At 48.1% G+C, this 16,933-nt stretch overlaps 1 protein-coding gene across 2 annotated transcripts in view; it reads right to left on the bottom strand.

The window, feature by feature from the left end:
- Positions 1-16,933, bottom strand: part of DNAH17 (dynein axonemal heavy chain 17) — a 150,057-nt gene that overhangs the window by 118,051 nt on the left and 15,073 nt on the right. For both annotated transcript variants that reach the window (XM_057300355.2, XM_008971540.4), the window contains exons 12-16: positions 16,001-16,266; positions 15,016-15,211; positions 12,457-12,603; positions 7,034-7,142; positions 5,851-5,954 (exon numbers count right to left, since the gene is read on the bottom strand). In XM_057300355.2, coding sequence (XP_057156338.2) covers positions 5,851-5,954; positions 7,034-7,142; positions 12,457-12,603; positions 15,016-15,211; positions 16,001-16,266 — 822 coding nt within the window. The remainder of the gene's footprint in view (positions 1-5,850; positions 5,955-7,033; positions 7,143-12,456; positions 12,604-15,015; positions 15,212-16,000; positions 16,267-16,933) is intronic.

Below are 16,933 nucleotides of genomic sequence, written 5' to 3' on the forward strand. Positions count from 1 at the left end.
GCAGTCCATGGCAGTATAATAATGCTGTGTTAGCCTTCCCATTACATTTGCGTTCTGCCCATTTTTCAACTCTTCTAATAGCTTTTGCTTTTATTTATATAGATATATTAACAATATTCTCATTGGGAACACAACATTTTAGGACAACTATAATTTTTATATAGATTTTACTTGATTTTGTATGGTTAGCTATATATTTTTGCCTCGAGTTGTTCTTTGCTGATATTTTATGTGTATGTATGTATGCAAGGATGTATACATGTCTGTGAATAAGATTACCATTTGAAATTGCTTTTTTTTCCTTTGAAACAGGGTCGTGCTCTGTCACTCAGGCTGGAGTGCAGTGGCACAATCTCAGGTCACTGCAGCCTCGACCTCCCAGGCTCAAGTGATCCTCCCACGTCAGCCTCCAGAATAGCTGGGACCACAGGTGTTGCCCAGCCTGAGCAACATAGGAAGGCCCTAGGCTCAAGCAATACTCCTGCTTGGGCTTCCCAAAGTGTTTGGACTACAGGCATGAGCCATTGAGCTCGGCTGTGAGAACTGCCATCTTTTAAAGGTCAAAAACGATCAATTATTGGAAGTTTCATATGGTTTCACCTACTTGTCAATCATTTTATCTTCAACCTTTCCATTTTGTTTTAGATATCTCTTGGAAGTAGCATATAATTACATTTTTAAACAATCTATTTTGCTTTTAAATAATTTGTATATACTGTAACTAATGTTTGCCCTTTGTTATCACGTTTTATCCTGTCTGCTTTCTCACCATTTCCCTTTGTTGTGGTATTTTGCTTTAAAAACTATAGCTTATTTGCTTTTATATTCTTTACTGATTTCGATAGGAGAAATCCTGTTTCTAATTCCACTAGAACTTGCCATTAAGTTTATTAAGTCTTTTAAATGTTTCTCTAATTTTGGAAATAAAAATTGCAGCTGGGCGTGGTGACTCATGCCTGTAATCTCAGAACTTTGGCAGGCCAAGGCCGATGGATCACCTGAGGCCAGGAATTTGAGACCTGCCTGACCAACATGGTGAAACCCCATCTCTACTAAAAATACAAAAATTTACCAGGCATGGTGGCCCATGCCTGTAATCCCAGCTATTTGGGAGGCTGAAGCAGGAGAATCGCTTGAACCCAGAGGCGGAGGTTGCAGCAAGCCAAGATTGTGCCATTGTACTCCAGCCTGGGTGACACAGTAAGACTCCATCTCAAGAAAGAAAAAGAAAATTGCTTTTGATTCTCATTATCCACGTTTAGGAATTCAGGATATGGTTAACTTCCCTGCCCCAACTTTTTTCCTCCTCCTAACTACCAATTATCAATCATGTTTATCACCATGGATATGGTTTCTACCATTTATATTTTTCTACAAGTATTGCTTTTGACTTTGGAATGTAACCTTTTACAACCGTATTTATCTCTTTTTATACTTACCTCTTTATATTTAATTGGTTCCAAGCTCATCACTAGTCTTTTTAAATGTTAATGCTCTCCTTGGTACTCTAGAATGTGGTTGACCTCTTGGTATCCTGGAATACATCCTGGAATAGGTTTCTCAGGAAGGGTATCCAAATGGTATTTTTCCAAGCCCCTGCATGTGTGAGGATGACTTTACTGTTGCATTCACAGATAATTGTCAGGAGCCTTCCTCAAGACTGGCCATTTTTATCATGTTCTGGAGATCTGTGTAAAGTCAAAAGGCTGCCTGATTTCTGTTTCTGTGTGGGCTACCTGCTTGGTAGAAACATGCAGAATATTGTTCTGTATCCTTGGGATTTTAAACTTTGGTCAGAATATGTCTACATGTGTCATCTGGCCTGGAAATCAGTTACCCACTTTGACCACCACACTCAGGCCTTCCTTTAATTTTTGTCTCCCCAGCTTGAGAAAGTTTTCTTCTATTACATCTTTGTTCATTACTCTTTTTTTTTTTTGAGATGGAGTCTCACTCTGTTGCCCAGGCTGGAGTGCAGTGGTGTGACCTCAGCTCACTGCAACCTCCACCTCCCAGGTTCAAGCAATTCTCCTGCCTCGGCCTCTCTAGTAGCTGGGATCATAGGTGTGTGCCACCACACCTGGCTCCTTTTTGTATTTTTAGTAGACAGGGTTTCGCCATGTGGGCCAGGCTGGTCTTGAACTCCTGACCTCAAGTGATCAGCCTGCCTTGGCCTCCCAAAGTGCTGGGATTACAGGTGTGAGCCACCATGCCCAGCCTATTACTTCTTTAGTAACAACTATGATTTTTATGTTGTTCGTCTCCCTCATCTTACACATTATCTATTGTTATTTCCCTTTGCATATTAGCAATTTCCTAAAATTGTCCTCCGTTTAATATATCCACTGTTACACAGCACTAGTTCTAGTCTAACTGGTGCTTCAGTATATTTTAATTCTGCTTTTGCAGTTTTGACTTTCTTAGCCATGTCCTTTCCCTTCTCTGCTTTCCTCTCATTCTGTTCTTAGTTCTTGTTCTGTTGTTATTTCATAGATGTCATGGCCTTTTTTTTTTTTTTTTTTTTTTTTTTTTTGGAGACAGAGTCTTGCTCTGTCACCCAGGCTGGAGTGCAGTGGCACGATCTCGGCTCACTGCAAGCTCTGCCTCCTGGGTTCACAACATTCTCCTGCCTCAGCCTCCCAAGTAGCTGGGACTACAGGCGCCCGCCACCACACCTGGCTAATTTTTTGTATTTTTAGTAGAGACGGAGTTTCACCATGTTAGCCAGGATGGTCTCGATCTCCTGACCTCGTGATCCACCTGCCTCGGCCTCCCAAAGTGCTGGGATTACACGCATGAGCCACTGCACCCGGCCATGACCTTTTTAATTTAAGAAAAAATGTCTTAGGTTTACTAAATAAAGAGCTTCAGTGGGTCTGTGTTTTTCTGAGATATCTAAATGACTTGTTCCTCTCAAATGCTGCACAATCTTTGAACAGCCTCCTTTTGGTCCTAACCCCTTTGCTGTTCACACCTGAGGGCTAAGGGCACAGCCTGAGAATGTACAAACTCCAAACAGGAATTGTTGATTCCAGGCCTGATGGACTGAGTTTGAGCCATTTTCTTTTCCAATTGCTTGGTTTTCTCACTAAGCTGGGGAGCTAGATGCTGCTGGCTGTCATGTCTGTTTTTGCTAGTTTTGAGATGGCATCTGAGGGCATGTGCCTGGGAGCCAGTGTTCTCCCCGGCTCTGCTTCCGCACCTAAGTGCAGAGCATGCTGGTCCCCTCCACCAAGCCCCTTGGCTTTCAGCCTGGTCACTGTGCAGCTGCTGCAGCTTCAGAATGGACGTGATGAGGAAAGTGATGGGGATGGAGACACAGGAGGTCAGCTGATTCTGACTGTGACCAGTTTAGTGATTATTCTCCTTATAATGGGGGTTAGCAGAGCCCCTATTGGGTGAGTGTTATGAACTGCACGTCTGTGTTCTCTCACCTCCCAAAATTCACATATTCAAGTCCTAGCTCCCGTGTGGTTGTAATAGGAGGCAGGGACCTTGGGAAGTGCTTGGGTTTAGATGAGATAATGAGATCATGAGAGTAGGGCCCACTCCCTGATGAGGTTAGTGTCCTTTAAGCAGAGAAAGAGACACCAGAGCCACCTCTCTCTACTACGTGAGGCACATCGAGAAGGCGGCCGTCTGCACACCAGGAAGAGGGCCCTCACCAGGAACTGAGTCTGCAGTATTCTCTTGTAGCCTCCTGAAATGACCAGGACAGTGGGCCCAAGTGTTTGCCTTCCCTCCTCGGAGGTCACCTTTGCTTTTCTGATGCAGAGGTGAACTTCTTCAGAACACACCCCTGAACCCAACAACCTCAGAATTGGCAAACAGATCATTCCTTCCTTGGTGCCCAGAGACCCAACTACCAGGCTTCAGCATCTCAGCTCAGCACCAGGAGAAAGCAAATACTTTGTGGTTTAGTTAAAAACTTCTGGTGCAAACAAGCTAGCTCAGGTAAAGGGGAGTTTATGTAAGACAGTGGGTCTCAGAGACAGAGAGAAAGTGCTGCCCTGGTCCTCTGTGGTGGGTGGTGGGCAGCGGGCAAGCCAGGGCCTCAGGGGCAGCAGGAATCTCTGCAGGATCTGCCTCCAGAGTGGGCCTCCTCCCATCTCCTGCTCGCTCCCCACCGCCCAGAGCCTGCAGCCAACCCTCTGAGACCCTGCACCTGCTGCGGCCCCTGCTGAAGATTCAGAAGCCCGTGGGGTTTGAATGGCCTGGTTTCTGGATTTAACAGTTCAGTAGAGGAGAGAGAGAGAACACCCACAGAGGAGGCTGGGTGAGCATTGCAGGTAACAGAAAGGACAGAGACCCCTTGGCGTGAAACAAAGTGAAGAGATTGAGAAGCCACACGTGCAGAGACAGACAAGAGACCTGGCCCCCAGACCTGAGACACTGGGGAGATGGCCTGTGTGCCAGAGCAGACAGGGAGGTGTGGGGAGGCGTGGGGAGGAGGAGGAGCGACGTCATGCCCACTAGCTGGCGAGACAACGCCGTCGACAGGCTGGAAGAATGTTATGAAGTCCAGCTGACATTAACACAAGGAGGCACACGTCTGGACACTTTGGTGACATTTTCTGACCCTAAAGATAACGAAGAACTCTGCACGCCCCAGACAGAGAGGACAGGCTCATGCAGGAAGGAGGCAGAGCACTGCCAGCCTGCCCAGCACTGAAACTGAGGCAGGGCTGGTAGGGGCTGAACTGTGCCCCCCAAATCCATGTGTAGGGGCCCTGACACCCGTACCTCAGAATGCAATGGCATTTGGAGATGAGAGCTTTAAAGAGGTGCTTAAGTTAATATGAGGTCATTAGTGTGGGCCCTCATCCAGCATGACCAGTGTCCTTATGAGACAAGGAGATGAGGACACAGACACACAGAGGGAGGACCCTGTGAAGCCACAGGGAGAAGACAGCATCTATAACTAACCAGAGAGTCCTGGGGGAGCCAACCCTGCTGACCCTTAACCTTGGCCTTCCAGCCTCCAGAACTGTGAGAAGAGAAACGTCTGTTGTTGAAGTTGCCCAGACTGTGGCAGTTTGTGATGGCGGCCCTAGCAAACACACACAGGGCCGTTTCTGGAGCAGTGAAAGAAAAGGACCGTATCAAGAAACCCCTGACCTGGACAAGATCATTGTAGATGAGGTAAAAAGAAAGATATATTTTGGACAAGGGAGGACTCAAAGTATGCTATCAATGAGCCCTTTCCGAGGAAATTGCGTGAGAAATTATTCCAGTCAATTGAAAATTGAATCAGAGCCAGATGCGGTGGCTCACGCCTGTAATCCCAGCACTTTGGGAAGCTGAGACGGGCGGATCATTTGAGGTCAGGAGTTCAAGACCAGCCTGACCAACATGGTGAAACCTCATCTCCACTAAAAAAACAAAAACAAAAAAATTTCCTCTTGGATATATTGCTGCAAGTGTTTTTGCACATTAGAGCATCAGTGACAGACCAGACCACCTAGAAGGCTAATGAAGGATTCCCCCAGTGCTCTGGAAGGAGCTTGAGTTAGAACTGTACTGCTTCTGTACTGAGCAATGGGCTCGTTCCCAGTGGGGGTGAGTCTTGGCAGATCTCTTTCCACCCCTTGCTACTGGCACTGGCCTGGCACAGAGAGGGCCTTGTGGAGCTCAGCAGAATGGAGCAGAACTGAATTTCACAGAGCAGCTGGGCCCTTTCTGCCCTGGGACCACTCTGATATCATCCTACCGGTGGAGAGCACTGCACGGCAGCTCCCACTGCACCCCACACATCGCAGCACTTTCCATGGGCCTCTACGCAGCCTGGTTTGCCCCAGGGCAGCCCCAGGCCCCCACAAAGCCCCGCTCTGTGCTCTGCCCCTTGCTTACCTTCATAGCCTGGGAAATTCCTGCTATATTTTGTTTTGCCTTTTGCATCCTGTTCTGCAAGTTGTGCAGAATTTCTCGCACCTCTTGAATGTACTGAAACACACCTAAAATGGAAATATAAAGGAATCTTACAAAATGAACAATTCAGGCTGGGCGCGGTGGCTCAAGCTTGTGATCTCAGCCCTTTGGGAGGTCAAGGCAGGCAAATCACGAGGTCGGGAGTTCGAGACCAGCCTGGGCAACATGGTGAAACCCCATCTCTACTAAAAATACAAAAAATTAGCTGGGCATAGCAGTGGGCACCTGTAATCCCAGCTACTCAGGAGGCTGAGGCAGGAGAATAGCTTGAACCCGGGAGGCAGAGGTTGCAGTGAGCCGAGATTGTGCCATTGTACTCCAGCCCAGGCAACAGAGTGAGACTCTATCTCAGAAAAAAAGAAAAAAAAAAAAACACTATTCAGCAGGATGAAAACTTTTCTTGGGTTGGGTTAACACTCATCACTATGAGACAGCCCCGGGAAAATACTCCTCCTATTCTGGAACATGATTCCCAGAAGAAATCGTTGAGCATTCTCTGAAATGAAATGCCAAGGAATCACAAATATAGTGTCCCTTTGGACATAGGGTTTGGAAAATATGTGGACCCTTCGCCCCACGTAGCAGCCCCAGACTCCTCACGTTAAAGGGTTCCACCTCTGGGAGCATCAGAGATGGGGCCAGGGGGTCGGGGGCCTTCTGCCTCGTCCAGTGGTGGAATGAAGGGAAGACGGGGGACTCGTGACTACACTTCTTCCTACTTTGCTGACGTCTGCCCTGAGTTAGCCAAGATGTGCACCAGCTCTGCTCACCAGCTGTGCATGCTCTGTGCATGCTTGATAAACCAACAGTGGAAACTGGGCCTCCAGCAAGCCCAGTTTGGGAACCTTGGAAACCTCTTGGCAGTTTCCAGGGAGTCTTTGCCGGATTCCGTTTCTAAATGACACAGATGGGCTTCTTTTTATTTATTTATTTTTTTGGCCTGGGCAGGCAGGTGGAAGTAATTATCCTTTAGCCCCCTTGCAGTTAAAGCAGATCTATGCAGCCAGGAGGCAGAAGTGACCACTCCAGTGGTGTTTGAGGACAGATGCTGGGCAGGTTGGACCCCCAAGTTTAATCCAATGTGGGAGGAATGTGGCCTCCGTACCTTCGCCATTCCAGAATAATGTCGTTTCAGCGCTCAATAACTTGACATCAATTGCTTCCAGTTCTGACTTTATTAGTAGAAATTCTACTGCCTTCACTGTAGTCTTTATCTGCAAAACAGAGGTGACAGGTTTTGTTCCGAGTCCAACCATATTTTAAATTGTTCTCTGGTAAGGACTTTTATTCCTCAACACCAACTAACACGGTTTGGATCTGTGTCCCCACTCAGGTCTCGTGTTGAATTGTAATCCCCAGTGTTGGAGGTGGGGCCTGGTGGGAGGTGACTGGATCATGGGGACAATGATCTTATGAATGGTTTAGCATCACCCCCTCGATGCCGTTCTTGGGATAGTGAATGAATTCTCGTGCAATCTGCTTTTTAAACAGGTGTAGCACCTCCCCCACTTCTCTCTCGATCCTGGCTTGTGCCAAGTGATGTGCCTGCTTCCCCTTCACCTTCCACCATGATTCCCAGTTTCCTGAGGTCCCCCCCAGAAACAGAAACCACTATGCTTCCTGTACAGCCTGCAGAGTCATGAGCTAATTAAACCTCTTTTCTTTGTAAATTACCCAGTCTCAGGTTTTGGTTTTTTGTTCTTTTTTTTTTTTTTTTTTTTTGAGATGGAGTCTCACTCTGTCACCCAGGCTAGAGTACAGTGGCGTGATCTTGGCTCACTGCAATCTCTGCCTCCCGGGTTCAAGCAATTCTCCTGCCTCAGCCTCCCCAGTAGCTGGGACTACAGGCGTGCGCTACCATGCCTGGCTAATTTTTGTATTTTTAGTAGACACAGGGTTTCACTATGTTGGCCAGGCTGGTCTTGAACTCCTGACCTCAAATGATCCACCCACCTTGGCCTCTCAAAGTCCCAGGTGTCAAGTATTTCTTTATAGCAATGTAACAGCCTAATACACCAACAAAGCCAATGATGATTGTTTTTTATTTGGAAATCGTATTTCAGGACACTCCACAATTTTTAGAATGACTTTTATCACTGAGGATTTATGTACAGTTACTGTTTTATGTTATAGTATTCCTATCTCTTTCTAGCCCATACCATGACTAATTAAGAATTAACTGTATATAGGTTGGTATAAAAGTAATTGCCATCTTTTCCATTACTTTTAATACATAAATCCTCAGTATATAATCACAAAGGTTTGTACTTGATTTCTTTTTATGATTCTAAGCCAAAGAAATACATGTGGATCACTGAGCATTTCTTGGCTCAGACCCTTTCCCTGGTCATCAATCTAAAGCTCAAAATCTTTTTTTTAATATAGAGATGGGATCTTGCTATGTTGCCCAGGCTGGTCTCAAACTCCTGAGCTCCAGCCATCTTCCCACTTCAGTCTCCCAAAGTGCTGGGATTACAGGTGTGAGTCATGGTGCCCAGCCTAAAGCCTGAAGTTCAGTTATACAACAGAAAACCCAGGATCTGCAGAGAAACTATTCCAGTTGTTAATGGATCAGTGTTAACAATAGTATAGTTTCTCACTTTGGGAGGCCGAGGCAGGCAGATCACTTAAGGTCAGGAGTTCAAGACCAGCCTGGCCAACATAGTGAAATCTTGTCTCTACTAAAAATACAAAAATTAGCCTGGTGAATACAAAAATTAGCCCGGTGTGGTGGTGTGCACCTGTAATCCCTACTTGGGAGGCCAAGGCGCGAGAATCGCTTGAACCCAGGAGGTGAAGGTTGCAGTGAGCCAAGATCGCACCACTGCACTCCAGCCTGGACAATAGAATGAGACTCTGTCTCAAAAAAAAAAAAAAAAAAAAAAAAAGTATAGGTTCTATATAGTTTTGTTCTAGTTTGCCCTACTCTAAGAAATTAATTTAATGCTTGAAAACCTGAATTTACAAAACAGAACAAACAAGGGAGAAGTTTTCATGATTCCCTTAAATAATAAGCACCATTTAGGCCTAGGAATCTCATCGTACCAAGCAACGTCTTGTTTCATGACTTCTCTAGGACCCTTCTACATCAAGTATGGAATCACAGAGTTAAAAGTGCACACTAGATGCTGATTTGCCTTTCAGAATAATTCTTTTACATACATTTTGGTACTTTGTTTTTTGAGACGGAGTCTCGCTCTGCCACCCAGGCTGGAGTGCAGTGGCGTGATCTTGGCTCACTGCAACCGCCGCCTGCCAGGTTCAAGCGATTCTCCTGTCTCAGCTTCCTGAGTAGCTGGAACTACAGGCGCCCACCACCAAGCCCAGCTGATTTTTTAATTTTTTGTAGGGATGGGGTATAAGCACGTTGGCCAGGCTGGTCTCGAACTCCTGACCTCAAGTGATCCACCCACCTCGGCCTCCCAAAGTGCTGAGATTACAGGCGTGAGCCACTGCACCCAGCCCATTTTGGTGCTTTAAATACTGTACCTCCACCCATGCCTTCGAATGTTTTCTGACCATTAACTCGTAGGATAGGTGCGTAGGAAAGAGAAATAGAATATAAGAGCTGTTACCGGCTGAAAACCAGACAGAAGTAAAGGATGCATCTATAGGATTACAAAGCAAGACGATGTGTAGCAGGATTCCGTCCATCAGGGTTGGGTTGTTAAACAATGACAAGGACAGTAGTCTCTTCCCAGTCGAGGAACCCTGCTCTGCGCCTACACCCTACGTGAGAGAATCTCAGAACACACCTCTTTAGTGTGCTCGTGACTAAATCACGGTGCTCCTACCATACCTGGAGTCCAAGGCGGGAGCTCTTTAGACAGAATCTCACCAGCTGGAGAAAGGTGCTGTGTTTCTAATGAATGGACCATGGACAAAGATATTAGGGCCCCTGGTGATCAGAATCTGGGGAGCCCTGCCACGGCTGCCGGGGAGAGGAGCAAGATTCCGTCACCAAAAAAGAAAAAAGAAAAAAAAAAAAAAGAGGCAAGAAGGTCAAAAGAGAAGGCATCAGTGTGATGACGGAAGCACAGGTTGGAGTGATGTGCTTTGAACATGAAATAATGTGGCCGTGAGGGGTAATTTGTCAACAGGACTGTGCCACAGGGTGCCCAGATTAAACATGGTTTCTGAGGTGCATGTGAGGTTGTTTCTGGATGAGATAAGCATTGGAATGGGTGGGCTCAGGAAAGCAGATAGCCCTCGCCAGTGTGGGTGGGTCTCATCCAATCATTGAGGGCCTGAATAGCACAAAAGGCGGAGGAAGGAGGAATTCACCCCTTGTTTCTGCCTCATGGCCTGAGCTGGGCCATCTCATCATCTTCACCCTTTGGACTGGGATTTACACCATATGTTCCCCTAGTTGTCAGGCTTTGGACTCAGAGTAATATCACCTGCTTTCCTGAGTTTCCAACTTGCAGACAGCAGGCTGTAAGACTTCTTAACCTCTGTAATTGCGTGAGGCAATTCCTCACAATAAATCTCCATATATACATGTCTATATCTCTGTCTGTCCATCCATCTCCATCCATCCATCTGTATCTATCCCCCCATCTATAGCTATCTATCCATTCATCCACCCATATAATCTATCCATCCATCTACCTGCTTTCCTATCTCTCTAGCTACCGATCTATCTATCCATCCATCCCTCCATCCTCCCATCTGTCTATCCCATTGGTTCTGTTTCTCTGGAGAACTCTGACTAATACAATGGCCATAAGCCCAGGAAGGTGCAGCCTCTAGACGCTGGAAAAGACAAGGAGACAGACCATCCCCTTGAGCCTCCAGAAGAAGGCAGCCCAGCGGATGCCTTGACTCCAGCAGAATGAAACAGATTCAGGACTTCCGACCTCCAGAACTAGAAGGTAGGAAATATGTGCCGTTTAAAGCCACTCAGTTTGTGGTGATTTGTTACAGCAGCAACAGGAAATGAACAGTGTCCAGACTGGCCCTGTTCTACTGTGGCTTGGGGTGGGGTCCAAAGTTGTATGGTACAAATGGTCACCTTTCCCAGGGTATATGAGTGGAATCCATAAGAAAGGGTGTCTAGAAGGAGGACAAGCACAGTGACTGCCCGCTGGGCCCCACAGCCACGCTCTCCGGGCCCCTCCTGATTGTACAAGGATGTTTGTAGCAGCTTTATTTGTAAAAGCGAAAACTGAAAACAACCCAAATGCCCATCAACAGAGGAATGGATAATAGTGCTATATCCATGCGACACATTGCCACTCAGCAATAAAATTGACTCAAGTTTAAAATGAAGAAGAATGGTGCTACATGCAACAACGTAGATTAACTCAAAATAATTAACCGAGTGAAAGCAGACAGAGAAAACAGAACACGTATGATACCATTGCCCTCCAGTTCCCGACTCGGCTTCCAGGGCCTCGTGTCAGGAAGGAGGTGCCCTCAACAAGCCCTGTGTTGCTGGACGGGACCGCCCCCCACCTCCAACAATTACTGGGAAGTTTTTCCACAGTCAACCTCTTGATTACTGCGTCGGACCCCTAGATCAGATAGATGCCAGGAATCAAGGCCAAAAAGGAGTTCTTGAACCAAAGAGCTGAGCAGGGACCGCCACCTCCTAGCCCCTCACACACAACTTCCTCATGATAATCCTACTCTGGGTTCCAGGAAATGCCCATCCAGTCCTCCCCACATTAACAGAAGTAATGGAAGCAATGTTGAATGACTTTAATATTATCCAAAATTTATTCAGGAGGGTAAATGGATCTATAAAGAATCATGTAATTGGCCAGGCTTGGGGCCTTATACCTGTAATCCCAACACTTTGGGAGGCAGAGGCGGGCAAATCACCTAAGGTCAAGAGTTCGAGACCAGCCTGGCCAATGTGGTGAAACCCTGTCTCTACTAAAAATACAAAAATTATTTGTATTTTTACTACCGCCAGCTGGGCTTGGTGGTACACGCCTGTAGTCCCAGCTACTCAGGAGGCTGAGCCAGGAGAATCGCTTGAACTTGGGAGGCAGAGGTCACAGTGAGCCCAGATTGTGCCACTGCACTCCAGCCTGGGTGACAGAGTGAGACTGTCTCAAAAAAAAAAAAAAAAAAAAGTAACGTAAGCCAAAGCCCAGTGGGAATAAGAATATTCATCACCAGCTGTTCTGAGTCATCACTATCTTTGCTGCTGCTATTTGCATGAATAATGAAGACTGGCTTGAACCATGTCTAAATATTAAAATACACACTAATTTAATTCTGTTCCACTTGGAGATCTTACACCAGCAGTTGTTGGGTGACAACAAATGCTGGTGTAAGATCTCCAAGTGGAACAGAACAGGACGGCAGGACAGAGATCTCTGACTCCCTGGCTCACGAATTTATCCCCAGCACATACACATAGCAGGTACTCAGTAAGTATGCAGTGAATGAAAGAATGAATTTGAGTGAATGGGAAGATTTCCCAGGAAAAGCCACATCTCTGAAACACACAAACTGAAACTTGACAAAAAACCAAAACAAAGCTGCATCAGGAATAGTACAAACTCACCAACTCACCTCATTATACCAGCCAACGATGAGCTCCAGGTTGCCCACAAACTTCCGGAAAGTTTCGTTCTCTGAGAACAGACTCTCTGCACTGTCTGGAATCTCTTCCTGTTGCTGGAAATTCAAATACTTGACTTCTCTCAGAACTGCCACCAACTAAATGACAAACGAAGATCAAAGAACATGTCAGCAGGTCATGTCAACAGTGCAGTGTTCAAGCAACAGAAATGAGCATCTGCCCTGGGATGTTTTGACAGCCGGAGGGGATCTCAAAGTTGGTGGGAGGCAGTATTTGTTGGCAGGACCAGGACGTTTTCACCCTGTTGGCTGATCCTGAGCCAGAAAGCACTGACATCACCCTCATGGGTGGATGACATCATCATTGCATGTGTATGACATCATTGTCATCACCACGGGTGGGTAACATTATCCTTATGGGTGGATGATGTCATCATTGTAGGTGGATGATATCATCATCACCACGGGTGGCTGACATCATCCTAATTTTCTTATCTCTGTCCTCTCCTACCTACTACCCACAAGTGGTTTGGAGTAAGACTTCGGGTCTTCACTTGTTTCCTCCCTGGAATCTAACCTTCTGTTTTCTCTCTGCTTTCACCCGGTTATGACCTGAGATCAACAACAGGGACATCCCTTCCAACAGTGCTTCTGTCCACAAAGCTATTCTCAAAGTTGAGATAACCTCCATATTGCTGAATCCACTGGTCACATCACGGGCCTCATCTCATGGGATCGCCCAGCCGCTGGCACTCTTTCCTTCTGGGCACACAGTGTCCTCCTGGCTTCCAGGACACTAGACATTCCTGGTCACCATTATTAGTCTCTTTTGATAATCTCAAGATGTCCGTGATGGGGAGCCATAGACCTTGTTCCTTCTCAATTTACCCTCAGTTGAATGAGGTGTGATGTCATCCAACGTTATAGCTGCCTTGACCAGCCAGCCCATTTGTCATCTCCGCTGAATGAGGTAATGAGATGTCCAATGTTGTGGCTACAAGTACCATCTCTGTGTGGGTGGCTCCCACATTTATGTCTCCAACCCCAGCCTCTCTCGTGACTTCCAGCCTTCTGTATCCACCCGCCTACTCAGCTCCTCTCTTTGGATGTCCAGGTGACATCTCACACCCAACAAGGCTAAAGCACAGCAGCCCATCCTCCCCTGTGGCCTCTGCCCCACCTGCCCTCTTGGCCAATGGCAATTCTACCCGTCTACTCACCTGACCCCAAAACATTGGGACTGACTCCCCTCTTCCAATCACGCTCCATTTCCAACCTACTAGGAGTCCCCATGGCACTATGATCAAGTCCAGAAGCTCACCACCACCTTCACTGCTGCCACTCTGGTTCCAGCCACCACCTCCCAGCTGTCATCTCTTGCCTGGATTGTGCCAACAGGCTCCCAACTGATTTTCCTGCTCTTTCCTCCAGCCCCAGCTCCGTTCAATCTATGCACCTCACAGCGTGGAGAAGGGTCCTTTACAACTGGAAATCTAATCGCAGCACACCTCTGTCTGACACCCTGCAGGGGCTGCCATCTTGCTCAAACCAAACTCCAAGTCCCTCTGTGGTCCATGGGGCCCTTCCTCGTCACCTCTCACCTCTTCTCCTATGAGCTTCCCCTTTGCCCACTCCCCTGCCCCACTGGCCTCCTTGCTGTTCCTGGACTGCAGCAGGCTCTCGGGCGCCACCTGGCCTTTTCTTTACCCGCATGCTCTGCTGCAAGGCTGTTCCCTCCATCTCTGCTCAGCGGCACTCTGACCTCCCACAAGTCTCTGCTCACATCTAAAATTGCACCTGCCCCTTCTACCAGCTCTATTGATCTTCTTAACCCTTCCTGCTCTTCCTTCTGCGGAACCTGTTGCACCTTCTACCGTATCATACACTTGACTCCCTCGTGAATGCTAGCTGATCATCCTCCCCGCCCTCCTGCCTGGAGGTCGGCTCTAGGAGGGCAGGACAGACAGCTCTCTGACTGTCTGGCTCACTAATTTATCCCAAGCACATACATGTAGTAGGTGCTCAGTAAGTATTCGGTGAACGAAAGAATGAATGTTAGTGAGTGGGAAGATTTCCAAGGAAGAGCCGCATCTCTGGTTTCCCTGCCTTGCCACGTGCAGATTGGGCAGCTCTGGGGCTGTGCTTGTAGGAATTCGGTTCCACCCTCTGCTCATCTGAACTTTCCGGGTTTTAGCCACAGAACCCACATCCCAGAGCCCACAAGTGTGAATTCTCCCTAGCATGCCTGCCTTGACCAGCCAGTGCATTTGTCTAGATTCGGCAAAGACTTTTTACCCCCCCAGTTGCAAATTGACATTTCTTCTTGGGATCACATGAACGCTTTCAAGAAGGTACTCATTGAAGCTATTGTCAAAGTTGCTTCTGCTTTCCCTCATGTCTTAAATATACCCTAGACACACTTAAAAAGTAAAGCTTTAGGCTAACTGTGATATAAACATCGACCTCCATAAATCCGTGCTGAGGGAACCTTGGCAGGCCCTCCCCCGCTCCCAAGGAGCCTTTGACGCGGTCCCCACTCCTGGCACCCACCGCTTTGCTGAAGTTGACGTGGATGAGGTTGCTAGTGGCGTCCCGCAGAATCAGCGGCTGCCCCAGGTTAAAGTGGCAGTCCTGGTCCACGCCCGCCACCCACCGCTGGTAGATCTTCTCGCGGTGGCACCTCAGCAGCTCCATCATCTCGTCATACTTCTGATAAATGAGCTTGGCCTCTGCTCCAGACATGACCCTGGAATCAGAGCGGGAAGGCGAGGCCCCACTGGATATCTCCTGTGGGGTGTCTTCGGCACGTCCCATCGTTGCTGCCCGATCTGGGGTGCCGAAGCGGCCGGCCACCCAATTACTCGAGGCTCACAGACTGAATATGCAAACAAGCAGTGGCCAGACCAAATGTTCAAATGGAACTCCGACCTGCAGTCTGCAGCCACCAGCCCAGGAGGCCAAAATAGAACCCACGCAGCAACCGGCTCCTGACCACCAGGCCTGGATGAATGACAGCCAGCCCCTCTCCAACTTTCCTTCTCCCTTCCAACCTGGGGCCAACTAGATGAAAGCAAATATGCCCCCCAGACAACCACATAAAAGGCCCCCGTCCTAGTCAGCTGCACCGGCCTCCCCAGGCCAAGCCGGGGCTCCCCTGCAGCCATCCCTGCGTCCACCGTGAAGCCTCCCTGGCCCCTGGCTGTCCAGGAGACTCGGCCAAGTGCACGCAACAGTGGCTCAGCCAGCTGCATACACAGCCTCTTCCTGTTCCTGCCTGGGTGGTCTTCATGTCTACCAGGCTGGTGGGCAAGGGTGGGGACCAGCCAGATTTCCCCTGAGCACTCCCACCGAGAAGGTGATCAGGGGAGGAGGGAGGACCAGAAGGGGTCTCTTCTGGGCTTTTGCTCTGGGAGGTAATGGTCTGGTCGACAGGAGGGGTGGTCCCGCTCGGAGTCGGGACAGTCCCTCTCGCTCTCCCGCACCATGGAGGCGGGGTGCCTGCCCCTGCCTGCCCCTGGCCAGGGCTGTGACTCACGGGTGTTCGATATGCTTCAGGTGTTTCATGGACACCTCCAGCCTCTCCTGCAGCTCCAGGCTCCACTTGAGCTGCCCGGCCACGGGAGGCATGTTTTTGTGGATCAGGGGGATGTTCCCCTCCTCGGAGGCCGCCATCTGGGCATCGTACAAGATCTTAGCATTGTCTAGCTCAGCGTCAAACAGCTCCAGCATGACTGAATACCTGGGCGCCACCTCGGCAAGAATCAGGGGCCGCTCCATGAGGCCCCCACACATGTACAGGAGCTGAGGAGAAAGGAGAAGGGGGCCTCTTCACCACAGTCCCCTCCCCTTCCCCAGCCTGTGGCTGTGGACAAAACGGGCAGGGCCAACCTTCAGGAGCGAGAGAATGTGTACCTTGCCAAAACAAAACAATCCATTGGAACCTTTGTGTGTGTCAACTGGCTCAGTGGAAGCCTCTATGCTTTTCCCATTGACTTAGGCTGAGTCCCCAAATACTTGGCTTGTAATCCCACAGTACAAATAAGTCCAAGGGCTACAAGAGTTTTTTCTAAGCCCAGGAAAAATCAGAATTCTGGTAAGGAAGATTTAAACAATTAAAAAATAGGCTGAGCACCATGGCTCACACCTGTTATTCCAACACTTTGAGGGGCCAAGGCGGGAGGGTCACTTGAGCCCAGGAGTTTGAGACCAGCCTGGGCAACACAGCAAAATCCTGTTTCTACAAAAAATAAAAAAAATAAAAAATAAAAAATACAAAGAATACAAAGTGTAGGGGTGGGTTGCCCCTACACACCTGTGGGTGTTTCTCGTAAGGTGGAACGAGAGACTTGGGAAAGAAAAAGACACAGAGACAAAGTATAGAGAAAGAAATAAGGGGACCCGGGGAACCAGCGTTCAGCATATGGAGGATCCCCCATGGGGGAGCCTCCATGGGGGAGCCTCCATGGGG

The sequence above is a fragment of the Pan paniscus genome, chromosome 19 (genome assembly GCF_029289425.2).
Source record: "Pan paniscus chromosome 19, NHGRI_mPanPan1-v2.0_pri, whole genome shotgun sequence".
Lineage (NCBI taxonomy): Eukaryota > Metazoa > Chordata > Mammalia > Primates > Hominidae > Pan > Pan paniscus.